Source organism: Nelusetta ayraudi, unplaced genomic scaffold (genome assembly GCF_046127955.1).
Source record: "Nelusetta ayraudi isolate G7.1 ecotype Tasmania unplaced genomic scaffold, CSIRO-AGI_Nayr_v1 ptg000096l, whole genome shotgun sequence".
Lineage (NCBI taxonomy): Eukaryota > Metazoa > Chordata > Actinopteri > Tetraodontiformes > Monacanthidae > Nelusetta > Nelusetta ayraudi.
The window spans coordinates 814,165-841,645 of NW_027466146.1; the positions used below are offsets into that span (position 1 = coordinate 814,165).

General features: G+C 47.5%; 4 protein-coding genes across 13 annotated transcripts in view; all 4 read right to left on the bottom strand.

Moving 5' to 3' along the window:
• Nucleotides 1–7,034: 7,034 nt before the first annotated feature.
• Nucleotides 7,035–11,804, bottom strand: LOC142902618 (ADP-ribosylation factor-like protein 8B). Its single transcript, XM_076047841.1, has 7 exons — nt 11,550–11,804; nt 9,720–9,800; nt 9,524–9,597; nt 9,296–9,389; nt 8,839–8,906; nt 8,359–8,429; nt 7,035–8,267 (listed from the first exon to the last, which is right to left on the bottom strand). Exons 1-7 carry the CDS (start codon nt 11,670–11,672, stop codon nt 8,218–8,220), a joined length of 561 nt encoding a protein of 186 aa, XP_075903956.1. The 5' UTR covers nt 11,673–11,804; the 3' UTR covers nt 7,035–8,217.
• A 691-nt stretch (nt 11,805–12,495) lies between these two features.
• LOC142902668 (N-acylethanolamine-hydrolyzing acid amidase-like) lies at nt 12,496–16,782 on the bottom strand. Its single transcript, XM_076047943.1, has 11 exons — nt 16,530–16,782; nt 15,995–16,159; nt 15,449–15,572; nt 15,279–15,369; nt 14,828–14,913; nt 14,473–14,645; nt 14,329–14,391; nt 14,182–14,248; nt 13,994–14,022; nt 13,275–13,344; nt 12,496–13,162 (listed from the first exon to the last, which is right to left on the bottom strand). Exons 1-11 carry the CDS (start codon nt 16,772–16,774, stop codon nt 13,145–13,147), a joined length of 1,131 nt encoding a protein of 376 aa, XP_075904058.1. The 5' UTR covers nt 16,775–16,782; the 3' UTR covers nt 12,496–13,144.
• Nucleotides 16,783–20,275: 3,493 nt separating this feature from the next.
• Nucleotides 20,276–23,975, bottom strand: bhlhe40 (basic helix-loop-helix family, member e40). The gene is made up of 5 exons (XM_076047904.1): nt 23,556–23,975; nt 23,355–23,418; nt 23,104–23,211; nt 22,636–22,759; nt 20,276–22,519 (listed from the first exon to the last, which is right to left on the bottom strand). Exons 1-5 carry the CDS (start codon nt 23,630–23,632, stop codon nt 21,690–21,692), a joined length of 1,203 nt encoding a protein of 400 aa, XP_075904019.1. The 5' UTR covers nt 23,633–23,975; the 3' UTR covers nt 20,276–21,689.
• A 2,850-nt stretch (nt 23,976–26,825) lies between these two features.
• Nucleotides 26,826–27,481, bottom strand: part of itpr1b (inositol 1,4,5-trisphosphate receptor, type 1b) — a 66,564-nt gene continuing 65,908 nt past the window's right edge. For 6 of the 10 annotated variants that reach the window (XM_076047866.1, XM_076047874.1, XM_076047873.1 and 3 more), the window contains one exon: nt 26,826–27,182. In XM_076047866.1, the coding sequence (XP_075903981.1) occupies nt 27,096–27,182 (87 nt within the window). In that variant the 3' untranslated portion in view covers nt 26,826–27,095. Of the gene's footprint in view, nt 27,359–27,481 lie in introns of all 10 variants that reach the window. The other 4 variants (XM_076047868.1, XM_076047871.1, XM_076047867.1 and 1 more) reach the window with 1 other exon arrangement.

Below are 27,481 nucleotides of genomic sequence, written 5' to 3' on the forward strand. Positions count from 1 at the left end.
AGCGGGATTGTTTGAGAACCTGCCAATTTCTCTGGATTATTGTTTTTTTTTTACCAGTTAGTTATTGTTGTGTAACACAAGAATAATTTGGGGGGATTTATTTTGAGGACATCTCCCTTCCCTTCCAGATTTGTTTTTAGAAATGCACAATACAGAGATATTTCTACTTCTTTTACTTTATATGATTGTTATAATTGTTAGTTAGTTATTGTTACCTTTACTATTTCTATTAATGCAATCTACTGCTCAGGCATTTTGCTTTGGTTGTTGCTGATGTTTTTTTTTTTTTGTGTTTTCAAAGTTTTTATGGCCTGTGACACAAAAACATTGAAGGAGCAGGTGCACCAAGCGTGGGACCTGTGCAGGCGTCTGTTCCAGCAGCAGCAGCAGCAGCAGCAGCAGCAGTGGGGTGCGGCCCAGCGCCTGGGAGAGAGGCTCCCGCTGGGACGGCAGCTCCATCAGTCAGTCTGATAAAGAGTCAGAGTGACAATCGGCCGAGTCCAGCCGACGCTGCGCCCGTCCCGCCCAGATAAAGTCCGACAGGCCGTCCGTCAGCCGGGAGACACGGAGCCGCTGGGAACAGCCCAGGATGACCCGCCGCCGATGGAATGTGGCGGCGGTGGGAGGAGCCAAAGGTGGCAGTCAAGGGAGACTAAAAGGGGGGGGGGGTATGTGGCTCCGGCTGAGGACCACCGGGTCGGCAGAAAGCAGGAAGCTCCGAACTGCAGGTGTCACTGCAAACATTCCACACGTCAGACCTGCACACAGACGCACAAAGCCAGAGGAGGAGACGGACAATGAGTCAGACAACCGCCGCCCTCACACAAACTGGAAAAAAAAGTGATGAGATTCCAGATAAAGGTGCAGAATTCAATGCGAGTAGAAATCTTCTTTGGATTTTCTTTTATCTTTCACACGGCAGAAACCGTAAACAATTCTGTCGTTCGTCAGAGACGACTGCTCAGCTCGGCTTTGGTTGCGCACTGAGATTAAACAACAACAAAAACAACAACAACACAGCCAGACTCTTCGAACGAGCCGTCAAGCGTCATGCGAATTTAATCATCTCCAGCATTAAACTGTTGCTCCAGTGCTCTTAGACAGTAGATATCAGCAAGCAAAGGAACCAAAAACAACTAAAAGATTCCCAGTCTGTCAGTCAGTCAGTCAGCCAGTCAGCCAGTCCGTCAGTCAGTCAGTCAGTCAGTCAGTCCGTCAGTCAGTCCGTCAGTCAGTCAGTCAGCCAGTCAGTCAGTCAGTCAGTCTGTCCGTCAGTCAGTCAGTCTGTCCGTCAGTCAGCCAGTCAGTCCGTCAGTCAGTCAGTCAGTCCGTCAGTCAGTCAGTCAGCCAGTCAGTCAGTCAGTCAGGCAGTCAGTCAGTCAGTCAGTCTGTCCGTCAGTCAGTCCGTCAGTCCGTCAGTCAGTCAGTCAGCCAGTCAGTCAGTCAGTCAGGCAGTCAGTCAGTCAGTCAGTCTGTCCGTCAGTCCGTCAGTCAGTCAGTCAGTCAGCCAGTCAGTCCGTCAGTCAGTCAGTCAGTCAGCCAGTCAGTCAGTCAGTCAGCCAGTCAGTCCGTCAGTCAGTCAGTCCGTCAGGCAGGCCATGCAGAGTAATTGCCAATAAAACTGATTTGCCACCATTTAATATGAACAACTGCATTGAGAGAAGGCTGTAGTGCCCTGTGAAGCAGCACTACAGCCTTCAGTAGTGCTGCGTCAGTCTGTTGCCATGGTGACGGCTACTTCCTGGTCCCGGCAGGAAGAGTGTCCGGGAACTATTGATGCACCTGCAACGTTCTTTGGGTCCGTTGCTGAGCTGTGACGGTGTTCAGAGCAACACGAGGTCGTGGTCCGAGGCTGATCCAGGTCTTGGTCTTCACTAACTAAACTTCTTCTGAGCGTCCAGCAGCAGGCGTCAGGCTGGGTGCATCGCAGGACAACCTGCCTGCTCACCTTGTCCTCGTCCTGACTGCTGCTGGCACACGATGAGTCCGAGATGACGCCCCCTCCCCCCCGACTGTCCTCAACCGCTCTGCCAGCAGGGGGCGGAGCTTCTGCTGAAATCAAAGGCAGGTCAGCCAGATCCGGGTCCAGCTGTCGCCTGGTTCCTGCTCCATCTGGCCCAGGGGAACATCTGTCCTTCCCACTGAACCGGCTCCAACATCTCGTCAAGGCCTCCTCCAGGGATGGAGGGTAGATGGCGGTGACGCCTTCGTTATCCTGCCCTCCGTATGATCAGTCATGACTCAGTCAAAAACTGCAGCGCCACCTGAGGTTCGCAGCCTGAATTGTGCTTTCATTGTTTCCCTTTCTCTCTCCGCAGCCCTTTCGCGATTTCAGCCGCTGCCAAGCTGATTCCACGGCCACCTGCGGAAAATGACGCAGCCGCTGCACCGACGCTGAATGCAAACAAAGACAATCTGGGAGCTCCTGGAAACACGACTGCAGGGAAGACTGGTGGGTCGTCCACTGAGTGGAGCTCTCAGCACCTTCTGCTCTCTGGTGAAGCCATGCAGGGTGGGTTTTAGGAGGACTTGAAGCAATTTTGTAACTCAGTACTATTGCAGTAGATACTCTCTCTCGCTCTCTCTCTCTCTCTCTCTCTCTCTCTCTCTCTCTCTCTCTCACACACACACACACACACTCTCCCTCCAGTCTAATCCAGTTTTCTAAAAGTCCTGCAGGAACTTTGAAAGTTTCCTCTGGGTTCGGTGCAGCAGAGCAGCAATGACAGCGGCTCACTTCTCGTGCACGGCAGCAATCAGACTCTCGGCTCCAGCTAACGTTGCTTTTTGCATCTCTGCAGAGAAGCAAAAGGGGTGCACGTGGCCGCACGTGAGCGGGAATAACAGTGGAATATAATATTATTATCATGACATGAAAACGACTTCATGGAAGAGTATACTTTAGGAAAATTGGGTAAAGTTGAAATAACTTTCTACTGGCATCTGCTCAGGAGAATGTAGAAGTTTTTCAGGGTGGATGGAGAGGCCAGTTTATGGTCCACTGTGTGAAAATACACAAGGAAAAAGGACTGGCGAGGGAAAAGTATTTTATGTTTTGGGGCTTTATGTTGGAGAGTGGGACGTCTTCAAAAGGTATTCATGATAATAGAAATAAACAATCAAGGTAAACAACTAATAAATGCATTTACGACAACAAAAAAAACAAGTATGTCCCTTCTGTCTTATGCACGTTTGCTGCTCCAGTAGAATTAGAGAGTCAATGGCAGCCGCAGATGGATCAAATTAAAGCTGCACAGCGTGCAGTCCGACCAATAACCATCTGTCTACTTTAGAACGCTGTGAAAGTCATTAAAAACTTGTTTTTATTGCTCTTAAGTTTGTTAATTAAAAAAATAAACTAAAAACAGTGGCAACAAGTGGTTACAGCGGGAGTTTCACACTGTGGCACTAAGAAAAGGGAAACACATGTGGCCGCCCAGCAGCAGAGCCGCTCGCAGCCAAGTTGAGTCGTTCACGCCCCAGTCGTTCATTATTATTCAGCACACACAGCGAGTGGACTCCCTTGTTCAGAGAATTACACTCCCCTACATCAACTTTTCATTAAATATACATAAATCCAACACGGTTTAATAAAGTGGACTACAGTGAACCTGCCTTAAAAATGCAGGCTGATAAATACTCAATCTATATGTAAATAGGAGGTACACTGGGGGAAGGAAGGAAAAAAAAAACATTGCAGAGAAAATGCATTAGTCGCCCTGTTTGATCAGAGCCGCAGGAGCTGAAGTTGAGCTTTTTTTTTAATGGAATCTGAGGACGGGAGAGGGTCTGAGCCGAGGTGGCGGCGTGAGAGCGGCGCTCGGAGGGGACGGCGGATAACTGGACGCACTCCAAAGATTAGTGGCGCGGAGGGGAAGCGGAATGATTGCATTTGGAGATTTTCCTCTCTTCCGACGCGGCACACAAAAAAGAGGAGTGAAAGTCGCAGTTTACGGCAAATCTTTCACAGAGCATAACTGTTTGTTCCTCTGCGGGTGGTGGCCAGACGACAGCCGCGCTGACAGAAAGCCAAAGTGTGCAATAAGAATAACAATAAGAGAGAGGAATAATCATGGAAACAGTGAGATTAAGTATTGTAATACTGGGGACTGGTCCTCTTAAAGGGCCAGCGTGGAAGATTGAGCACCATCTAACTGTCAGTGGGTGCATTGCAAACAATAGAATAACATGTTTATATCACTCAACGCCACTTTGTGCACTTTTCACGCAAATCACTCAAAATTCTTTAGAACAAATACAGTCCAAGTCAAACATCTCTGTGACGCAGGCCGTGACGAGCACAACCATCTGTTTGACAGCTGAGTAAATGTGAACAATGACAGGACGATCCTCCTCACTGTACAGTTTAAATGAGACCGATCACATTTCTCAAAGTCGGCAAATCGTCCAGTTTGTCAGGAGGCTGGTTGTTGCAGACAAGAACAAGCTGCGATAATTCACATGGGAGCTTTTCAATATGGATCGTTGCTGTGTGTGCGTGTGTGTAACCACCTGCCTTTTACAGGGTGTGGAGCAGTAAAGGATGGTGACTGGCACATGCCACGCAGCTCCGCATGAGTCATGTGACATTCCGCACATTGCAATTAACGGCAAACGCCGGCGGCACGAATGAAGTGCGTGCGGACGCATGCCAACGACGCTCCCAGGCCACTCGCGGCTCTGCAGGAACTCGGCGACGACTCGTAAAGCAGATGTCAAAATCCCCGGGAGAAATGAGGCCCAGGTGAGCACAAGACTCAGAGGACGCCGTGACATCATCGTTGCCGTCGTCGCGAAACGATGCCACGCAGCAGCATCAAACACAACAACAGGCCTGGAAACTATGCCGGCCGTGGTCTCCTCTCCTTTGTGTGCCATACATTTGTTTGTGTTTGCGAATCAGACGTGTAAAAGATCTTCCCCAAACCCTGAAGTCACAAAGTAGGCACGGCTCAATTTGTCTTCACCTTCCTGTTTCAATTTCTGAGCGGACTGAATGTTAGTACAGCTTTGGAGCACTTTGAAACAACATGCCGGGGGATTAGGAACAAAGAGAGGGACAGATGCCAAATAAACCCAGATGCACATCAAACACACACAAAATAACTTGGAGACATGAGAGAGAAAAAAAAAATCCCCATTTGCTGGACACTAATTTCTACCAGAGACAACCTTAGCAACCTCTTCCTTTCCGGATTTTCTATGAGAAGGTGCCAAAAGCAATAAGCGTACCGGGTGTGATGTCTTCAGCTTCGCTCAGAGCTGTCAGACGGCGACGGGGGCCAGAGCGGCCCGTCTTGGGTCCTGATGGAAACGGTTCTGCTTTCCAGGCCAGACGCCGAGCTGGTGTTAATGTTTTTAGTGCAGTGAACACAAACCAGCGCAGATGAACATGGACGTCGTCAGCTGTGGAATTTCTTGCCAGCCTTTTTTTTTTTTTTAATTTAAACATTGTTTTTTATTGAGGTAGAAGGGTTGAGATAGGGCAGCTGGACTTGTTCTTGTGATCTTGAAGACGTTTCCTCTCTAGCATCTCTGGAACGCTGAGATTTCAAGAGGGAGACAGGAGCGACTCATCAACAGCACTGAGCTCCAGAGTTTTAATTGGCTGATGAGATGATGATGAGCACTGGGTGCGAATGTAAAAAACACACCAACCCTTGAACCAATAGGACGCTGTCGTTCGCTTGCTCAACAGGCAGTTTTCCTTTCTTAAAAAAAATAATAAAAAATTGAATTACAGGAATGTTCCAATCGTTGTGTCAGGTTAAATCCCTGTAGTTTTGCAGAGGGTGTGTTTGCGACAGGTGGTGAGAACCAAACCTGTAGTAGTATTACATAATGAGTCCGCTGGTAATTGAGTGTAGCTACATTAATGGCCTGTCACACCTTCAGGTCTCCTGTTCTGACCTCCTTGGGCTTCATTTGGAACCGCAGTGCGTTATCCCACACACACAGACACACACTTAAAATTCCCACACAGGCCTGCACGGCACGCCCGGGCCCGCTGACCCATGGACTCCATCAGACGACACCTACATCTGTCTGCAGCTTCGCTGGATGCCAGCAGCTGTTTGTTAGAGATGAATTAGGTCGCTGCCGCTCCCACAGTGAAGGTGCGCGGTCGGAACCCATTCCGCTGTGAGAACACAGTGGCCTTTATTGACCAACTCCAGTTCGAGGACACAGCCAACTAAAACTCTTCCCAAATTTATTGGCCAGGAAAAATAACAGAAGGTGTCAAACACGGAGCTAATGCTGTCTGCAAGTGTCGCTGAGGTCCAGGATGCTGGCAGTGGTGGCTGCACAGAGGGCTTCACCATCTTGTGACACCGCTGACCTGGAGTCGGTTCTTCCAGGTTCACGGCGCGCCAGCTGCCTTTCGGTGGGAAAACTTCCCGCTTCGCTTCACCGGCTGCCCGGGTTCCCGCCCATGAACTTGCACCAACTTTCCCACGGTCCTCTGCCTCCACCTGGTGGCGACAAGCGGAACTGACGGGCGTGCAAAAAAGAACTGAGGCGCGACACTTGGAAAATAAAAACAAGTTTTTATTAGCAATCACAAGGAACATAATGCACGACATGTACGGGAGCATCGGTCGGAATAAAAATGCTAACTTCTTATTTACAAAGTCTGCAATTGAATGTGGATAAATTCAGCACATGCACATACAAATTGCAAATAGGCTATAATATTATTATAATTGTTTTGGTTTTTACTACACAGGTAACAAAGCTTCCCCCTAAATGTTCCCACAGTCACCAAAAAAAGAAGGAAACTCTCTCTCACAGCCCCTCACTGCTGCTGTGGTCCCAACGACACACCGAGCACAGCGACGATGGACGGCAGACACAGCGGCATGAGGCAACAACAGAGGGGAGACGTGTGCAGTGAAATGACATGATGGCACACAAAGCAGGAATCCATCCTCATCCAGCAAACGCGCGTGGAAGCGTGATGGAGATCGACTGGCCGAGCGAGGGGCGGAGCTCTACGAGGCCGAGAGGAGGAGACGGTCAATCGATGCGTCGCCAGACTGAAGCGAGACCAACCCTGACCTCCTGTGGGTCGCTCTCTTAACAACAGGGGGCGCAGCTCTACTTCATTGAGTGAGTTTTCTTGCGAATAAAAAAACCTTTTAACATCCTGAGAACTTACAAGCAGCGGTCGTCTGCGCGTTCGAGCCGAGAAAGAAGCAGCGCGGACGGCGCGAGAGAGAGAAAACGCCGTCAGGTCGGCCCTGAAATCTCGACACGTCTCCTCCTGCCGCCGCCGCTCGTCGCGTCGGCCCCATCGTCACCGCGCTCGTCGTCGGCTATCAGCATAGACCTCGTGTGTTTGCGCCATCAGTGGAAACACAGAGGAGATTGTCGAGGGTTAATCAGGGTGATTCGTCCGTCTGATCAGTGTTGATTCCGTCAAGAGGCTTTAGAAGTTGGGACGACTGTCTTCCAGGAGCACTAACCCAGACCAAGGCACTTAAAACACGTCGGAGCCACCGCGGGGCTTCACCTCACGCCTCTCCAGATGTTTGTGTCTGAACTTTGACTTAAGTCACTTGAGAGAAGGTACAAACTTGCTTTGCCTGCATTTCTGCAGAGTTGATTGGGAATCGAAGGCATCGGCGCGAGCGAGCGAACGAACAAACGGGCGAGCGAGTGACCGACCGCTGATCACCGCTACGGTCGCTAACGGCACAAGTCACAATCACAGGACGTAAAAAAAAAAACAAAAAAAACACACCTACTGCTGACAGGCGACAGGACGGAGGCAGCGCGGCTCCAGCCGGGCGCGTCCGGTCGCAGTGCACGCAGCGACTGTAAAGAAACACTTTTTTTTTTTTACAGACAGTCTGTCGTGACAGACACAGAGACACTGCGACGAGGCATGGCGGGAATCTGCAATCTGCCTTCTAGCGCAATAATGACACGTTGTTTGACGTTTTCAAGACTGCGGATGTGGTGGTCGGACAAGCGGTGGCGCTGTGCAGGAGGGTGGGGTGGGGGAGGGGAGACATGTATAGTAGTGTAGTGGGTGGAGGTGCAGGTGGTGACAGAGAAGAGCTGATCACATCATCACAGAGGCAGTGCGAGGCGTGGCTGTCAAAGACCCATGACCATCAGTGGGGCTGGGGGGTGGGTAGGGGTGGGGTGTCGTGGCCACAGCTGCGACTGGGGGGGGGGCTAAGGGTGAGGGGGGGGGGGGGGGCATCGCTTTCAGCATCTCCTGGACTTTGAGTGCTGGATGAGCCACTGCAGCGTGATGTCTGCACACAGGGAGACACAAGGAGGTTTCTCCATTAGTGAGACTGCAGGTTCGTTGTGACAGAGTTCGGAGCTGTGAGTTTGCTCCCCTACCGATGTTGTCTTTCTCTTTGCAGGAGACGGAGTAGCAGCAGATCTCTCGGTCCTGGATGGCAGACAGATTCCTGAGGTGGACAAAGAACCGCGTTGAAGACGGATCCAATATTTGAAATGAATACTGATTAGAGGTGAAAACCAGCCACTAGTTTGCACGCGTGTGTGCATTAATATTTTAGAAAATAAAGTCATAATTGATAAAGAAATGCAATCAAATGCTTTTAGATGCTTTTCGTTCTCAACATACTAAAAGAGTTGACGTGTGTTTATCTGGAAACATTCAAAAGGTGAATTTTCATTCTAGAGGTGATGGCGAGGACAGTTAGTTCTGGTGAACTGGCAAGCTGAAATCAGAGAAACCAGGCAGAATAAAGAAACTTTCCAGAACATTTGCAGATGTGAAGGAAGCTAGACAGTATTCCATTCATTGACATTTCACCGTTGTCATTCCCAAAATGCTTCTCTTGCCTTTCTTACATTTTTTCAATGAGCTGCTTCTCATCGAGTGCGTTTGGCAGGTCCCGTTTGTTGCCCAGTACTAGAACCTGCCGTGAGAGAGGAGACAGAGGGATTCAGGTCCATCCATCCTCACCAGAGCACAGTGTGATCAGGGACTGGAAATGAACGACAACACTGAACAAGGAAGAATCTTCTGTGACTAGAATCCCATTGACTGACCTCACCAGGGTCAATTAGCCTGTCAGCTCTGACATGGAAAAAAAAAAATCATAAAAAACAAAAAGGATTCTGGCTTGGTTTCAAACAGGCACTTAGCTTTAATGTCATTAGGCCTGCGTCACTGCAGCCAATCACTAATTATGACTTAATCAGGAATTGTTTGCAGCCGATTATTTTTTTTTAAACAGGAAGAGGAAGTGACTCGCTGCATGAAATCACGCGTTTCTGGGGGGCACCTGGGGTCACAAGCACTTACCGGAATCCCCTGTAGCTGCGGTTTCTCAAGAAGGTTGTGAAGTTCGTTCCTGGAAGCTTCAACCTTCTCTTTGTCTGCAGCGTCCACCATGTAACTGTGGTGGCGGAAAAGCAAAGACACAACTTGCTGTTAGATTATCCCTTACACTTTCAAATGCCTCACTGTGTCATTGATGCAAGCTTTTTTCAAAAGAAAAAAACAATTGAAAAGGACCAAAATGTTACCCACACAATGGCGTTGACTCCTCTACAGTAACGTTCCCACATGCTTCTGAAGCGAGGCTGACCACCGATGTCCCATATCTGAGGGGAGAAGAGAGGAGTCTTAATGCACAAGCGTTAGAGCGCTGGGCACAGAGCTGCAGGCCAGAACGACCGGAATGATTTCAATGCGATTTACAGCATTATTTATTACGCGGACATACCTTTATTGTCACGTTGCCTTTGGTGACCTTTCGCATATTGAAGCCAACCGTGGGAATCATGTCTTCACTGAACTGACCCGACTGTTGCAGAAGAAAGCAGAAGGTTGGAGAGGAAACTGGTGAAAATGTGCATTCGCAAAAAAAAAATCAAAAAACAAAAACACAATGTTGAGAAAGAACAGACATTAAAACAGCATGATGTTTCACCGCCATGCGTCTTTCTCTTCTTACCTTCAAGACGCAAATTGCATTTCTTATCTATGTATGAAACTTTACTAAACAGAACAGTCTAAGGAGAATTGTTTGCCAGTGACTTTGATTGTGACCAAAGTCACATGTAAAGCACAGATAATGTGAAGGCATTTTGTCCTCCTTTTTCTGCAATGGACAAAAGAAAATTGAATTGATTAAATTAAAGAGTAATTTTATCTGCTTGGGGGCCTGAGAGACCTGAGCTCCGCCTTAAACGACTCAAGCTCAGATGACACAATCAGTGCATCAACTACTGTGGAGTCAAATCAGCTGCAAACAGCTGGTGTTTGGCAACCGGAAATGCCACACAGTTTAAAATAGGAGCATTAAGATATGCAGTTGGAGGAGTGGAAGGCGATACATTAAAATGTATGTTACAGCTTCGATATACTTGGTTATGTGGTTTAAACTTGGCTTCAGTCCAGTTTACCAGCCGTGACGGAGAGAGGGGGGAAGCAGCTTTATTTTAAACCTATTGCTAGATCACCTGACGTGACCACAAAAGTGCGATTGTGTAATGAAACCAAAAGGTATTAGACTACACAACAACTGCCACAAGTAGCAGTCCGACCTGTTGGCACACAGGTTGGGCGCCGTTGCACACAGGCGACAACATAGAGAAAACAAATGCCAGCGGCCCTACAAGGAAGCAGCGAGGCTGCACAACAAGACAGACACGCCGACAAAACCCGAAATTATCTACCAGGACACGCGGGAACAATTTGGAGCAGAAAGGCTCTCATTAATGGATCCCAACACAGCGCCAAACAGTCAGAAATGCAGCTAAAATAGCAGCCTGGCGACTGATCCACGCCTCGTCACTCTGATTCATTTCGGCTGGATGACGTAAACAGGCACACACACACACACACACACACACACACACACACACACACACACACACACACACACACACACACAAAAAAAACCCGTGTTGACAAACTAGCTGGCGTTGTCAACACATCCGTGATGCTAACACACACACACACACACACACACACACACACACACACCAAACAAACAAAAAAAAAAAACCCGTGTTGACAAACTAGCTGGCGTTGTCAACACATCCGTGATGCTAACACACACACACACACACACACACACACACACACACACACACACACACACACACACACACACACACACACACCAAACAAACAAAAAAAAAACCCGTGTTGACAAACTAGCTGGCGTTGTCAACACATCCGTGATGCTAACACACACACACACACACACACACACACACACACACACACACACACACACACACACACACAGGTACAACCCGCCCGGCCCTAAAAAAAAAAAAACAAGTCCGTTCACATGACCGCTTTCACAAGACAGGGAACTTCGTCATCCAGCTCGCCGGGACAACAAGTGCAGGATGTCGCCCTGAACGTCGCTCCCGTGTCGGCACGCGCTATACAAGCCCAAAGCGTCAACGCTTCTCCACAACACTGACACATAATTCAAATGTACAGCAGGAAAAGAGAGTGACATCCAGCAGCCTCTCCCCAGGCAGCAGACGGCCCCACACTTGACGCTGCACACTGGGCTTAGCTCAGCCTGTCTTACCGCTATCACGTTGACGAAAGTGGTCTTCCCGGAGTACTGGAGGCCCACTAACGTCAGCTCCATCTCCTCCTTCCAGAACAGGGAGCGGAACCAGTCCAAAAGCCGGTTTATAAGCGCCAGCATCTTGCTTGAGCCAGTAGTCGCAGTGGCTGGAGCCCAGTTTCTCTCAGTGTGTGTGTGTGTGTGTATGTGTGTGTGTGAATGTTGCTAACTGGCAGCAGCAGACGCCTTCCAGGAAGTGGCTAGCTGCTTTGTCATGTCATGTGATTCGGCGACAAGCCCTGCTGCCTCTGCTGCGCGACCAGGTGAATCTCGCGAGACTATGTCCGCCGGAAAGTGGGATGAAAAGGAGGAGTTAAAATCTCTTCGATATAATGTGTTAAGTATGAATGTTTCTATTTGAAACTCTTTAAAAATCGGGTGCGTGGAGGGGAATCCGGGTCATAGACCAGTAACAGCTGATCATTAAAACCCACTTGTGACCAATGTCTCGCCCCGAACTACTTTCTGATTGGTTGCCTCGATCCTACCACTCCTAACCTCTCACCCAATCAAAAGTAAGTAGGGGCGGGTCTTTTCTTTACAAACCTTTTCGAGTGCTCACTGTATTTTCGCGAATGTAGAGTGTAATTTGAATAAATAGATTATTAAAGAAAAAAGCATTCCAACACAGCCCCGCATCAATCAATCAATCGTTTCCTTAAATTATTAGAATACAATCGCGCAGTGATGATTAGTTTTATTATAAACCCGCATTGTTCCTGAACTGATGAGCCTGTCAATATCGCTGTTTTCAGATTGTGTGCGCGCGCGCGCGCGCCTGTGTGTGTGTGTGTGTGTGTGTGTGTGTGTGTGTGTGTGTGTGTGTGTGTGTGTGTGTGTGTGTTTCTCTCGAAAGTGTCAGAGTAAATAAATACAGTGGAAACAGTTGGCTGCACCAATGTACTGATATTAGAAAATGTGATTTTTACTTTTGAATACTTAGATACAAAGAATGCATTTAATAATTGAAGTGACATATGCATAAACAGCGCTGAATGCGTCAGAGTTATAAAAGCTGTATGAGCAGTAAAATGAAGAGGAGCTCCTGAAGTGCATCAAGTCTTCACCTGAGATGTTCCTCTTTGCACACGTGACCGTCAGACCTCCAGAAGAGTCGTCGGCAGAGGAGGGTTGGAGGGTTTGCAGCAGTCGAGTGACTCAATTTTAGGAAGAGAACGATGAAAGAACAGATGACGCGATGATCTCAAGGTTTGTGTTTTTGTCTTAAAATCGTGCCGTCCTTAAATTTGCTGAGTTACATTATAACACGAATAAGACAAAACCATGCATGTGAGGCAACTTGGGAATTCTAAATTGTCTGTAGGTGTGTGAGAGCGAACGGTGGTTTGTTTTTCTATGTGGCCATGCGATGAACTGGCAACTTGTCCGGGGTGTCACCCTGCCTGACAGCTGGGAGAGGCTCCCCAAGACCTCCACGACAAAGTGCAGGACAAAGTGGGTAATGAAGATGGATGGATGCATTGGCATTACAGTGTAAAGTTCATACACATGAGGACGCTGCATCAACATCTGTCTGGGGGCTCCCAGTGAAGTCACTGTGGTCGGCAGCCCTTGAAAGGGGAATAAAAACATTAATGCACTCAAAGGGGCTGTGACTGTGTTTTTATGAGTTGAGAGAAATATTGAGTCATTTGGGTGCATTACAGATGCTGAGGCTATTACCTGTGGTCGGACCACAGTGCTGTATTTCTCCGGGTTGGCAGCACTCATAGTTGTTGTATAAACGGTGATTCTACAAGATTATGAACATAAACAAATAAGAGACAGTGTCAGAAAAAGTGGAACAAGCTCTGCAAAGGCTGTTTAGAAATTCAGGCCGACCCACGCATTGCAAAATTCACTTCCCTCATGTGTACCGAAAATAGAAATAAAAGCCCACTCTTTATCTCTCCTGCAGTCTCCACCTTTCAGACTGTGCGGGCTAAATTTCTCAATTGGGGTAAATCGGTGATGTCAAAACGTGTGTAAGGTCCAACAAAGCATCAGTGTTGGCAGGAAGCAGCGAACACAGCTTCCTGCCAACGCATGCCGCTTTCAGGAGGAACTAGTCCGGGGTTGTCGGGTTGGATAACTAATCATGTGACACTGCGCCACCAGAGTCTGTGCTGAACAATGCAGATCTGGAAACAGGTTGAATGTGGGGCCTTTAAATGAACAACGAGCACAGACAGAACTACGTCTCAATGGCTGTAGGTCATGTGCAAACCACAAGACTGCCGTCCTACATGCTGCGTTGCTACGCGCTAAGGTATGGCGTGAAACAAAAGGCATATTGGTGCTGCTGCTGTAGTTAGACGAGGGCAACAAGGGCACACAGTTGTCAGTGTCAACAATCATGTAACGGGACAAAAGTACAATGGGAGAAAAGAGTGCTTCCTTACCCATTACACACTGGGAACAGCGACAAAACCTGCAGGACAGAAGTCGGTCAGAACGTTCGCAACGTGCAGCTTCATTTATTTACAATGGAGAGCTATCTCCAAACAATACCATGCGACTCCGGTCCAAAGGACAGACACATCACGTGTGTCTCCGCACCTGGCACGCAGCCCAGCGGCTCGGTACTTGCCTGATAAAGCGTCTCCATGTTGATGTGATCTTGGCCGGTCACAGTGAGCGCTTTGTTGGCAGCTTCCCTGCGTCCCAACACATCGTCACAATTGTGCCATCGACTTTCAAGCAGACTCTTTAATTTTCAGCACATGGGAGGTCTCACCTCCGATGGTCCCTGCTCGGTGGGGGGCGCCAGTGGTCGAAGTTGGTCTCCACTCTGTACCATCTGAAAGAGGAAGGCGGGGCTTTGAGTCTGCGCTGACGCAATACCTCGGATCCTCGGATCCTTTTTTTCTGCCGCTCCTACCCTCCGTTCAGGGGCTCCAGAGGCCAGATGTCGGCAGGTCCGGCCCGGTCCCTGGTGATCACGACCCCTTCGCCCGCTCGCACCCCACCGACGATGTAATACACTCCTGTGATGATGGGGACTTTGGCGAGACGCATCACCGCATCCTGGAAATCTTCTGCTTCCTCCAACGTCTGCATAGTTTACACACCACTAGTTAGGGTTTCAATTCCTCAAGCTTGCACCGAAGGTCCTGAAAGACACCTGTGAAGGTCCCTCCCAGCTTGACTTAGCCCTCTGTTTGTGGCCGGTCTGTGCTGAAAACAGAGGCTTCACAACATGGGACCTGGAAACCACGAGACTGCAAAACACCCACCTCCCTCACCAACCAGCTGACTGGAGATCGCCTGAAGAGGAGGGCAGACACCACGTTCTTCCACCAGTTCCACCAGTGCTCAGTGCCTGAAACAGGTAAGGCAGGTAATTACATCTCTAATAGGCAGTGTGTGTACGTGTGAATATGTCAGCAACCAAAAAAAAACAACCAACTGGTGCAACTAGGGCTGCGACGATTAGTCGACGTAATCGATTACATCGACAACATAAATGCGTCATCGCGTCATGTTATTGCTATTGTAAATTGCGACATGCTCATTTATACCTGCAGTGCTGTACTGGGCGCTGAGGGTGGCAGTGTCGCTTGTTGTTTACATCTTGCAAAAAACACGGAAGAAGAACGGCTTCTTCTCTCAAAGGCTCGAAAACTCCGAGCCAAAGTTTCTGAAGTTTGGATGCAACCAGTCGTAGTAGAGAAGGTGTGTTCCTACCTCGCTGGTCCCCAGAGACCGTGAACTTGTTGGGACTCTGCCCGGTCCACAGGCCGATGTAGCCGGCGAACGAGGTTCCACGGTACGCCACCTGGAGGAGCCAACAAGGTCTCGTTATGACCATCTCTTCTCTTCGTTAGCCTGGAAAAATCCAAACATCCAAGTGCTACCTTCCCATTCCTCAGGAAGACCAGGTTGACGGTCAGATTCCTCAGAATGGGGTGTGGATAGTCCAGGTTCCTGCCGTGGAACACGTTGCCATCCTTGTCCTGAGCCACTATGCTGGTGCAGAATCTAGAGCGGGAACAAAAAAACACGTTGAAAATCAAAATCAGCTTCATTTGTATAGTGTCATATCAAGGCGAGGTTCTCGCAGATCTGGTCTAGGCCAGATCTTCCCACCACTCTGCCTGGGCTTGTTTGAGCAAAGCCTCATTCCAGGAACATACATTACACCTGTCTGCTGTTGTGAAAACAACAGCAGACAGGTGTTGGCTCCGCCCACTGAGACCACCTCGTGTTTGTCACCTTCAAGTCACGTGGATAGGTTTTAGCGGGAATCTAAAATCCAGGGTTTTAACTGGATGCTGTAAACAGAAAGCTAAATATGTTGGAGTTTTTCTTTTTCTTTTTGCAACATCTTGGATATATTTTTTGGAATCATTACTCATATGAAGCTTTTTAAAAGATGTCACAACATCCTCTGTCAGACTTACGCCGATGCTTCGTAGGCAAAGTTGAGCATGATGACATCAGAGAGGCTTCCTTTGAAGTACGACGCCAGGCCACGGATTTCGCCTGCGTAGGGCGGCGGGACGTACTTCTCCAGGGCCAAAGTCACAGGTTTCAGCGCCTGATGGACCCATTTAGGGACCGTAGAGCTGTCAAAAAATAACATAATATAATATAATATAATATAATATAATATAAAAAAGAATAAACATTTTTAAAATGTGGTTGTTAGTGTAATCTACAGTCGGCAGAGGAGAACAAAACACTCATTAATCCAGTCACTGTTGACCCATGACCTCATTCTCCGAAGAACTTTTTATTTTTATTTTATTTTTTTAATGTAGTTGATTTTCTACTTCATTTAGTTTATCTGTTTCTATAATATCTCGATGAAACTATCCAAGTTGTGCATTTTCTATATCCTAATATCGTAGTTGTAACACACTTGTGACAGTGTATGAATTAATTCCAGAAGAAGTAAAGGCAAATTGTAACATTGTAATACGCACTCAGACTCACTCGATGATTTGCGTGGCTGCTTTCTCCAGGTAGTCCGGATTGAACACTTTGAGCAGCGGCGACCATCGCTCCTCCGGCGCCGCGTCCAGGTCGATGTTGAGGGTCGGGGGAGCGACCTCGGCCAAGCTCGACGCCGCCAGCGCGAGCAGGAGCACCGCTGCCCACAACATCGCGGCCGACTCGTACCGGGACACCGGAGACATAAAGTGGCTCCACTGCCGCTGCGAAGTGCAGCACGCCTTCATATATTTACGGCTCAAGGGCCGGGCTGATACATCCGGTTGAGACGCTTTCAGAATAAGAGCTGGCCATTAGTCTCCTGAAGTAAACCGGAAAAGATTATCCAGCAACTCAATTTTACAGCTGTGATACTTTCTAATCTTTATATTTACAATTGTGTGTGTGTGTGTGTGTGTGTGTGTGTGTGTGTCTGTGTGTGTGTGTGTGTGTGTGTGTGTGTGTGTGTTTTAAGTTATTGTAATACTTGAGGAACGCAAATAATAGACATATTTGTAAAATAATCCATCGATCCATTTTCAATACCTGCTTATTCCTGAGCTCAGGGTCACGAGGGCCAGCTGGAGCCTCTCCCAGCCGAGGGCGAAGGCAGGGTAATAACCACACATAGACATCCTGTTATCATGTTCTTCTTCTTCTTCTTGGATCTTGAATACTTAGGTTCTCAGCCTCGAAACACGTTTCGACTGTGATAGTACAAATAGTATGGTGTAGGTTTTGCTCCTATTTTGGAAAGAAGTAGAAAATTGGACAGAATTCTACAATGTTGATTTGTACGGCACTTTCTCTAAGACCACAAAGACGTTCACGACGAAACCATTACAGCCCCTTTTAACAATTTAAACCACAGATTTAGTTTTTCTTTTTTGTATAATAATAATAATAATAATAATAATAATAATAATAATAATAATTCAACTCAATGAAACAATGATTATATAAAAATGCCTTCTGCTCTTGGGGATTAATGGATCCTACACGTGCTCGGATCACTGGGGTTGCTGTCGCCGGCTCCAGCCTGAGGGTGAGACACACCCTGGACACCAGCTTAGCACAAAGACACATTCATGTTTGGGGCCTGTTAAATCGTGTTTAAAAATACCAAACAAAAAGATCATATTTTGAGTGCCCAATCTCACTCACAGTGATCCCTCTGTTCTCCGTTTTGAAGTCACGCTTTTATGATTCGGACCTCCAACATACAAGCTCATCCATTTGATGTTGTTGCCACGCATTTATTTGTTTATTTCGCTGTTTGAGTCTTGTGACCGTCCCTGTCGCCGACTCCCTCACAGTGCTGTGATTGTTGTCTGCTGCTGTTGTCCACGCTGGCCCCCTCCAGGCCGCTCTGCTTCGAACCTTCCGATCAGAGAAGGATCCAATGCAGTGAGATGCTGAACAAATGTATGGTGACAGAAATCTGATTGGAGCAACAGGCCGGCTCGTTCAGAATGCTGAGTCTGTTTTGAAGTGGTTACGTCAGAAGTGCTGCGGTCAGTACCACCACTTGAACGTCCACCAGTCTCTTGTGATGCCAATGGCCAATAGTCGTCTATTTATGGCCACCGGGGGGCAGCACTATACCACTTGTCGAGGGTTGGTCGAGCTGTATGACGCCTCAAGGAGGCTCTCCGACCAGAGACGCTTGGATGAATATATTTCAATCCAATCAGTCATTTTTCGTATAAGTAATTCCTGAGATGGAGCTTTTGGCCTTGGATTCACATGGAAGCACTTACGTGTCTAATTAAAGTGTGTCCAAAGCCACTCAACAGTGGGGGGAAAAAATGCAGTGCCTTTACTTCTTTGTTCTTCTTCTAACGAGGAAACATTGTCCAGTTCTGATCAAACTGAGCACACCGCAGCGCCCTCCCCCACCGTCCCTGCCTTTTTCTCCATAAAGGTTGCTGATTGGTCAAGTTATACTTTTGACCTGCTGAGTTTGCAACTGAGTTTAGTGGTTGAGCATCCAAACTGCATAGCATCCATCCATCCCTCTATTTTCAAAACCCACTTCTTCCTGAGCGCAGGGTCACCGGGGTGCATTTTGTCTGGCTTGGTCTCAGCAGAAAAAAATGAATTTGAGTTGTTTTGTGGGAGGTTTTAATTTAGTAGTCCACTGTGGTTTACCAGCAAATGTGCCGGTGATAGGCCACACTTCTGCTGTCACGCTCCAATCGCTGTTCACCACCCTTACCACCACCACACAGCCAAATATAAAATCTTCCAAAACAGAGCATGACCATAAAACCGATCTCTCGGCTTCCGAATGGCTGGTCTCAAACCAAAGGCTGGCGTCAGAACAATGACATGACACGTCCATCTTGATATGCAGTCCATGAACCAAGCTGTGGACGTTGTGCTAATTCAAGATTTTCCGCGCTGAGAGCAACTTCCTGCTGCAGCTGGAAGTGAGAATAACCCTTGTGAAACAAGACAATGAGGTTGGTGGCAGTAACTAAGAAGTGAAAGTGGAGACTCCACTACAGAGGAACTACATTTTCATGTGGTCTTTAACTATAAACAAGCAATTTTACATTAGGCGGCCTGACCTTGGACTTATTCACCATGTTGAAACGAGCGTGGAGGGATGGAAGGATGATGTGACTCTGACTCTACGCACAAATCGTGATCTGCAAGATGACTTGGCGACCCCTCCAGGTTGTCTGTGTTTTCTCACATCTAATGTAACTAAATCTGTTGCAGGTCGTTTCCTTCAAAGATGTGTTTTTAATAAATACTCAATGGTAATAAAGGCCAAAGTGATATTAGTAGGAAGCGAATTAAAATGGACTGGTTGTCATACAGCAATCTGTCCACAAGATGGAGCCCGTGCTATGTTTACGAGCGCATGGAGGCCTTCGTGGGTTATTACAGCGGCCAGAAGAAGATCAAATTACAAAATGCCAGCGTGATTACAGCATCAGGAAAAGTGAGACCTCCGTCTCTCATATAGCCACTGTGGGCGGCAACCACCTGACATTAAGATTTCTTTGATATTTACTATAAATAAAACTAATGATGAGTTCCCAACAACAACACACACAAATAAGCCAGGGCTCGGTGCAGACTTGTCCTCACTATTACAACATGTCAAAGTATTTTGTTGTTGTTGTCGATGTTGTTGTTGTTGTTGTTGTTGTTTTAATGTTAATTTTAACCTTTAAACCGAAAGAAATAAAAAAAAACATTGCCAAATGCTGCTTCTCAAGCAATCAGACACATTTTCTGCTTCAACACACTGTGCACTGTGAAAGTACCGTTTTAGATCAAACAAAGTCCCACAGGAAACGTTGGACTTCACCCAACTGAGGCAGCAATTTAGGTAAATGTGTGTGTTAGCAGCTCTCCTGTCATGTTTTTTTACATTGAGGTAACAAATTGCTGGCTTGTTTCCAGGCAAGACGTAATCGGCTCTTGAGTTACAGGGGGTTAAAAGTTGTCTGGGAAAAGAAAAGAAAAGAAAAAAAAATCAGCAGTGGGATTATTAAACCTGGGGGATTTTCTCTATCAAAGATTCACTTTAATGGCACCGGCGATTCCTCTGAAAAGCTTCAGAACAGGAAATGTTTACAGCCTGTAATCTAAGACACGCTATTGATTTACACGGGCGCTGCTGCTTTATGGGTTATGTAAGTGTTACATAAGTATGCGTTGCTATGAGGAGCTGTCAGGTCGGCTGTCGACATCACGTTAAGGGCATCAGGGAGTCAGACACAGATTCCACAGAGGGGAAAAAAATCTTTATTAATATTATAATATATATTTATATATATTTATATATCAATAATACTTTATATACAAAATATATACAACAAAAACAACCTTTTATGTTATGCTTCAAAGACAAATCCCATGTACCTCTTTTTTTTATACAAAACTATTATTTTTTTTTTCTGTTTTGACATTACATTCACTCTCTTAGCCAAGGACACAGCATTTACAACAAAAATACATTTGAACACCTGCCGTGCGCACGTGTGTGTCAGTGTGTGTGTGTGTGTGTGTGTGTGTTACACGAGTAAAGGCAACAACAGGAGCTAAGGTCAGGCCTTAACTTGAAGGGGGAATTTTTTTCTGCAAGCGAGACGTAAAACTTTGGGCGCGTTAAACTGTACACCATCTCCCTCCCCCACGGCGCCAGCCGCTCTGTGGCAGCCAGGCCAATACACTCAGCGGGTCACGTATCAAAAATAGAGACGTATGCGGGGGAGCGTCGAAGGGGGAGAATTAAAAGTACGGCGACTTGATGGGAGCTTTGTCTAGAATAGTCGTGAGAAAAATAGTCATGACTAAGAAAAAAAAAGCCACATCGCTCTTCGAGTGACACACCTGGTCTGGTGACAACGCCCTGAATTCTTTGAACGTCACCAAGACTGTGGTTCACTCTGGTTCACCCCCCCGCCCCCCCAACTCCCCTCAAAAATGTACAAATAAAAATAAAAATAAAACATGTCTTCCATGATGTTGACTGTCAATACATCTCATAAACTAGAAAAAAAAGTGGTTTGTTGCAGGAGAAGTGACAAACACTGAGGACAGTTCATAGATCTACAGCAGATAGAAGAATAATTCAAGCAGCAGCATCTACAAGGGGCTCTTTGTTCATCCTTTACATTCATTTCAGACTGGTGTGTGTGTGTGTGTGTGTGTGTGTGTGTGTGTGTGTGTGTGTGTGTGTGTTTGTGTTCAAAAAGAAAAAAAAAAACATAGGTCCAATATCTTTCAAGGTTGGGATTTTTAGGACTTATCTGTACCTTACATTCTGAGTAGTTTTGTGTTGTTGTTTTTTTTTTAACCGCTGACATTCAACACTGAGGGTGGAGCGGATTAAGCTTAACGAAAAGCAAAAACGCAAACAGACTGACTCCGAACGCACGCGTGGCCTTTCCGAACTGACTGTCTTCACAGTGTTTCCCTGCGCTGCTCAGCGCGCCGCAGCTGATCTCTGAGCCTTCACGCCGGGCCAGTTCTCCTCGTGCCGAAAAACACAGGTTGTTTCAGGCTGCGCCGCTGCTGATAAGACCATCTGGGTTTTAGTTGAGCCGGGGTCGATCGACGGGAGGGTCGAGGGGTCGGGGCGGAGAAAGAGTCTTTGCCCGAGCCCTCCTTCCTCTCTCCCAGCGGCAGGGATGCACCTGCTCAGTCTCGGCTCTCCAGGCTCAGTGGTGGAACCTGCTTCAAAGCCTTGTGGAGGGTGGGAGAGTCCAGGGGTCCATGGTGAGAGACCGGGGACGCAGCCCTGGGGGACATCCCCAGCGACGACGGCAGGGCCTCAGCGCTCATGCCCGGGTACATCACGGGCATACCGCCGGGGTACCAGCACTTCTCCAACATTGGCAGGTAGGCGGCCACGGGTGCCGTGGAGGGCGGGATGAGGTAGAAGGGGAGGCAGAAGGGCGGCTGGTTGGGGGAGAAGCCCACGTAGCCGCCGGCGCCGCCAGACAGGCAGTCCTCCTCCTCCTCCGAGGGCTCGGACCGGGCTTTCTTGGCCTTGGGCTCGTCGCCCTCCTGCTTGATGGCGCCCGCCGTCCTCTCGGCCGCCAGCTGCTTGAGCTCCCCTTCCTTGGCGTAGCGCTCCGACCACTGCGCCTTGGGGTCGCGCTTGTCGTGCTCGCCGCCGTAGCCGCTGTCAGTGTCTGTGTCGCTACCGCTCTGCTCGCCCGCCCCGGGGCCGGTAGTCCTCTGGATGACGGGGACACAGTTCTTGGCCAGGCCCTCGGCGGCACTCTGCGGCTGCCCGGCGGGCTTCTTGGCTTTCTCCATCACTTCCTGGGGCTCCTCCGAGGTGTGGCTGCGCTGCTTCAGGACCTCCGCCGCCACCTTCTGGACGTGGCTGATGACGTGGGACGCAGTCAGGTCCCGGCTGCTCTCCTGCCGCGCCACGTATTGGAGCACCTCGTTGGCGCACAGGTGGAAGCCGGAGCGGAACATCTCCTCGCTGTTCTCAGCCACGTCGCCTCCGTGGTCACCTGGTTGGTTAAGGGGTGGAGCACAGGGCACGTTAGGCCAATCCCGACTGCGCTCTTCCAGCCGGACGCAACACATCTCGGAAGGCCGCGGTCGACTCGCAAAATGCAGAACTTACCGATCCGCAGCTCCTTCTGGAGTGCCATGATCTTCTGCTGCTGCTGCTCCAGCACGGAACTCAGGGTTCTCACATGCTTGAGAGTGAGCTCCAGGACCACAGCTTTCTCCAAATGACCCAGTGTCTAAAACAGGAAGACCTTCGATAAGCATGTTGATCTTTCTTATGTAACACATTCTGCAGCCTAGAGCAGAGGACGAGCCTCACACCAGTCATGCAATCCACGTAAGCACAGAACAACAGGGGCCAACTGAGAGTGAAACTTTGGCAAAAGGAACCAAATCGATTCAATTGCAACATACAATCAACAACTTTTTTTCCCCAGAGATTTTCAGCGCGATTTTTTATTTTTTTTTAGACTATTTTTTAATTTTATTTTAAATTTTTTGAATAAGGGGGAACGCCATGTGGCGAATTAGATCCCTGGGCTGCTCGAGTGGCTAAATGTGGAAGATAATAAAAACTTACCGTCAGCTTTAGATGTTCGGGCAACAAATCCTTCAGCTGGGCGATGCACTCGTTGATTCTGTCGCGTCTCTTCTTCTCGATCAGTCTGTGCGGCAACTTGTACGTCTCCTGAGGAGGGTCGAGAATGTCGCGGGTGAAACTCGGCTCTTTTTTTTCTTTTTCTTTTTTTAAACTCCCCTCCAACCGCTTTCACTTAAACTGATGGACAAATTGTTTAAACTGTAAAAAAAAAAAAATGAACTCGGATTTACCTTGCTGTCGTCCCCGCGCTTCATGCCCCTCCGGGATTTGTACATACAAATGGGGAAATCCATTCTATAAGGAGAGGATAGAATAAGTTCATTCAAAGTGAGGATAAAGTTGACGTGGAAAAATAAATGTAAAAAAAAAATCAATAAAATCAATAAATAAAATCGAAAATATATATATAGCAAAGTCTTATTATTTCTTACCCCTGCATGTCCGCTAGTTCCAGTGGTGCGTGTTTGGGCACAAATGGAGGTGGTTGCGCACTGGTAATCCTCTCCATGACGATCAACTCCGCTTTTCTGTTTTGTTTGTGTTGTTTGAGTTCGAAGAAGAACAATCCAACAGAATAAGTCCAAAATGTCGTCTGAGATCGAGCTTTAACAAAAACAGGACTAACATATATATTTAAAAAAAAATTGCTTTGATTTGAAAAAATAAAGGTCCTCCAAGAAAAAGAGCAAGAAGTGCGCAGCGTTGAGCTTGTGTGCGGCGCGCAGTCGGTGTTGTCACCCCGAGGTCCGGATTCGGTAGTGCGTCTGGGGAGGTTCCACGCCCGGGTGGATGTGTGAGAGCTGGGTGGGTTTGTGACCAGCCTACGTGTTAAATAAACCCTGTGGCTGCAGGCACGTCTCTCTGCTACACACACACACACACACACACACACACACACACACACACACACACACACACCGTCACATGAGCCTCACGTGTTGCACGGCGCTTTCAACTCCTCACCCTCCCTTCCTCGCGCGCGTGCGTGCACCCACACACACATACGCACGCACACAAGCTGCTGCCGCTGCCGGAGTGCAAATCCGTCGGTGTAGTACACCTCCTCCTCCGCTGGGGCTCAGTCTCGTGTACCACCACGCTCCCACCTTGTTTACAAGAAGACACGTAAAGGAGAGCAACAGAAGGGACACACGGATTCAACAGCATCGCAACGCGCACAAAAACGATTTAATACGGACCCGAGCGAAATTACGTTCAACAATCATTAGTTCACGAAAGACACGTGCAAGTGAAACGAGTAAAGCGTCAATATGCGTGACGACAAAAAAAAACTAACTGAATCCCCACGTTTGTACGTGTGACATAGATATCTATGCGTGTAAACATCATTTCACAAAATGTGCCGCCACAAAGGGTCAGTGTGAGTTTTGAACGTTTCCTACTGTTGCAACATTAATACTACACACCACACAGCAAACTACCACCCAGGTCGTGGTCATAACAGCAGTGATTATAATATAACGCTTGTAATGTATCAACACTAATGATCGTAAAGTGCTTGATGACGGTGCCCGCGGCTGTTTTCCCCCGCCCCGTGTCACGCGCTCGGCTGCGGACACCGTGTAATTGCAGGTGCTGGCACGTGCACCTGCGGCGGGATGACACTTAAGCCCGCGTGTACCCTGCCGCGCGGCGGTCACGTTGAGCTCCTCATGGCTGGCAGCGAGCCGAGCGAGCGAGCGAGAGAGCGCGCGCGCGCGCGCGCGCGCGACAGAGAGAGAGAGAGCGAGGCAGCGGCAGCAGCTGCAGCTGCGGATGGATTCCTGTTGGTGACGTCACGGCTGCGCGCGCAAGCAGTCGCCCGAGAAGCGAATGCTTCGCTCGGTTCCACCCGCCGACGTCCCGACGGCAGCCGAGAGGTGGTTCCGCAACGAAACGTCATGTAATGATAATAATAATAATAATAATAATAATAATAATAATAATAATAATAATAATCGTTTCCTTCCTTTTATCTTCGTGAATAAAACATTTAAATTTTATTTAATTAATTGCAAAACATTTTTTCTTCAAATTGAGGCTCAGTTCTCCAGCCACTCATCTATTTATTGATTTATTGCTGTAATTCTTATGTTGAACAAGTAAACAACATGCTGAATTTTTGTGCACAAACCCAGGTAGAAAAGTTTGAACAAGGTCAAAAGTTGTGATGTGATCTTTAGTTTTAGCACAAAGTTAAAAAATAATAACAAAATAAAACAATAACAACAAAACTGGAACATGAATTTAAATAGGATTAATCTTTTGTAGATCAGAAGGGTCTCCTGCCGCTGCTGATGTGTGTCAGTGTGAGGTTGTATGAAATTATTTATCCGGTGACACACAATTGAGTTTGATTCTTTTGTGTCAACTTCTTCCAGTCAGACGACTCGGTGTAAGATGAAAAGCCGACCAGCTGCTGCAAAACCCTTTTTCCTGTGAAAAAGCTCAAAATATGATATTCAGATTCTGTTACATTTTGCGACACATATTGATTGTGCTTTAGTTCACAGTCTTTTGCTTTGCACTTTTAATGGTGTGAATGCGTGTTGACTGTAGTTGAGTGTCAGAAGCACTTTTCACAGTATTTGAAAAAAAAAACCCCAAAAAACAAATAATGTTAATGAAGCAACTTTTCTGCTTTAAACATCGTTGGAGAATTGTTGAATTAAATTGGAAAAAAAACATTAAATCTCAAAATTCTACAACGGTAGTTGTTTTTGGGATAATTTCTAAAGCACTCAAAAAATACAGAAACACAACACAAGTTAAAGGGTAATTACATCCAACTTTAATAAATAATTCTACATTAATATACAAATTGACAGAGATTAGATTTTTTTTTACTTCTTAACATTCATGAGTAACAGGTTAAACATATTTTGTCTCCATACAAAAAGCAGCAACTTTATGTACACAATATGATCTGCAATATCTCTAAAAGCAGCATAAAAGTCAATGAACACGTTCGGCTAAACATGGGCAAATAAATAAATACATAAATAGATGTATAAATTAAAAGTAAGTGAGTTTGCACGAGCGGCAAACTGGAGTAAGACTTTCAAACAGACAGGCACGGATGGAAGGAGTTTGCGGCAGAAGTGGAAATGACGCAGAAACGTGGTTTGCTGCAGTGCGAGAGTTACACAACTCCTGGGCGGCTGTGTGACGCACACGTCCACCTGAATAAAGTAGACGCTACAATACATAAATTCTGGCTAAATCCAAAAGGAAATAAAGCAAATTTCACCATCAAACAGGAAGAAGGAAAAGAACCCAGCTTTGACCTCGGATTTCCACGGGTTGAAAGGGAACTATTGCTCTCACATGGTAGACTACAGCCAGCGCCGCTGACGCTCGGTTAATGTGCACGTTCTCAGCAGATAAAATGGAACGAGGTCAGGAGCAGCCTATTAAAGTTTATTATCTCTATATTCCTTTGAAGTAAAGACGATCATCTAAACTCTACACTATCCAGTGGCAGTAAACACGAAACGTTGGCCCACGCTTGAAACGTGACTGATGGAACTTAAATGCACGCAGGGCTGTGGTTGCATATTTAAGGGAATATATTGCACAACTTACCCCCCAAAAAACAAGGAAATAAAATGGAAATTAAGACATTCCAGAGTGCTGTTACGCCTGAAACATAAATAATGAACGTTAATAAATAGGAACAAAAAGACGTTTTGTTTCCCCCCCCCCCACTGGCCCAGACGGCTAAGTTACTGTTCAAGTCCAACCAGTGAAGGCCATGTGCTGCGCTGAGTGAATCCAGTTTACGCCTAAAAACAGACAAAAGGAGAACATCCCATGGTTTGGCACTGACTCCGACCGGAGCGAGCGGGACGAGGTGGGTGAGCGTGACGGCGCCGAGCGACGCCAGCGTGGGCCAGAGCTACACACTCGCCTTATGACTAAACTATCTTGCAGCCGTTTTCCCCTTACGGTGACGACCGGCGACGGCCGCTCTACGCCGGCTGCTGCGGGTTGACGTTCATGTGCTGCGGGTGTCCCAACAGGCCGATCCGCTGCTTCTGCTTCCTCTGCTCCGTCATCTGTCGGAGAGAAAAGGAAGAAAAGAGAGCAGACGAGTTCACCTCAGCTCAGCACCTCGGTCCTCGGTCCTCGTCTCTGAATCTCCGTGGCCTTTGATGCCGCTCGCTGAGCAAAAAACGCTCGGTTGCTTTGTGACGGAGGCAGCTGAATACCAGACACTAAGACCGAAACTTGGCTGCAAGAAATTTCAGAGATCAAGCAAAGTGCGTGAGTCATAACGCAGGTGCGAGCCTCTGTAACTGCGGCAATTAAAGTGACTTTTTTGGCCAAGAATGTGACTTTAGGCGAGGCAGGGGCA

Bases quoted from the DNA above. Each gene is read 5' to 3' on its own strand.
- LOC142902618 (XM_076047841.1), bottom strand. From the start codon at position 11,672: ATGCTGGCGCTTATAAACCGGCTTTTGGACTGGTTCCGCTCCCTGTTC. The intron at 9,598-9,719 runs GTATGTCCGCGT...TTCTCCCCTCAG, and splicing joins AAGGCAACGTGACAATAAAG to ATATGGGACATCGGTGGTCA. The intron at 8,430-8,838 runs GTAAGAAAGGCA...TGTCCACCTCAG, and splicing joins AAGCAGCTCATTGAAAAAAT to GAATCTGTCTGCCATCCAGG.
- bhlhe40 (XM_076047904.1), bottom strand. From the start codon at position 23,632: ATGGAGAGGATTACCAGTGCGCAACCACCTCCATTTGTGCCCAAACAC. The intron at 23,419-23,555 runs GTAAGAAATAAT...CTCTCCTTATAG, and splicing joins GAACTAGCGGACATGCAGGG to AATGGATTTCCCCATTTGTA. The intron at 22,520-22,635 runs GTAAGTTCTGCA...TTAACCAACCAG, and splicing joins CCAGAAGGAGCTGCGGATCG to GTGACCACGGAGGCGACGTG.
- LOC142902668 (XM_076047943.1), bottom strand. From the start codon at position 16,774: ATGAAGGCGTGCTGCACTTCGCAGCGGCAGTGGAGCCACTTTATGTCT. The intron at 16,160-16,529 runs GTGAGTCTGAGT...ATTTTTTGACAG, and splicing joins GCAGCCACGCAAATCATCGA to CTCTACGGTCCCTAAATGGG. The intron at 13,345-13,993 runs GTAAGGAAGCAC...ATAATCTTGTAG, and splicing joins CTGTTCCCAGTGTGTAATGG to AATCACCGTTTATACAACAA.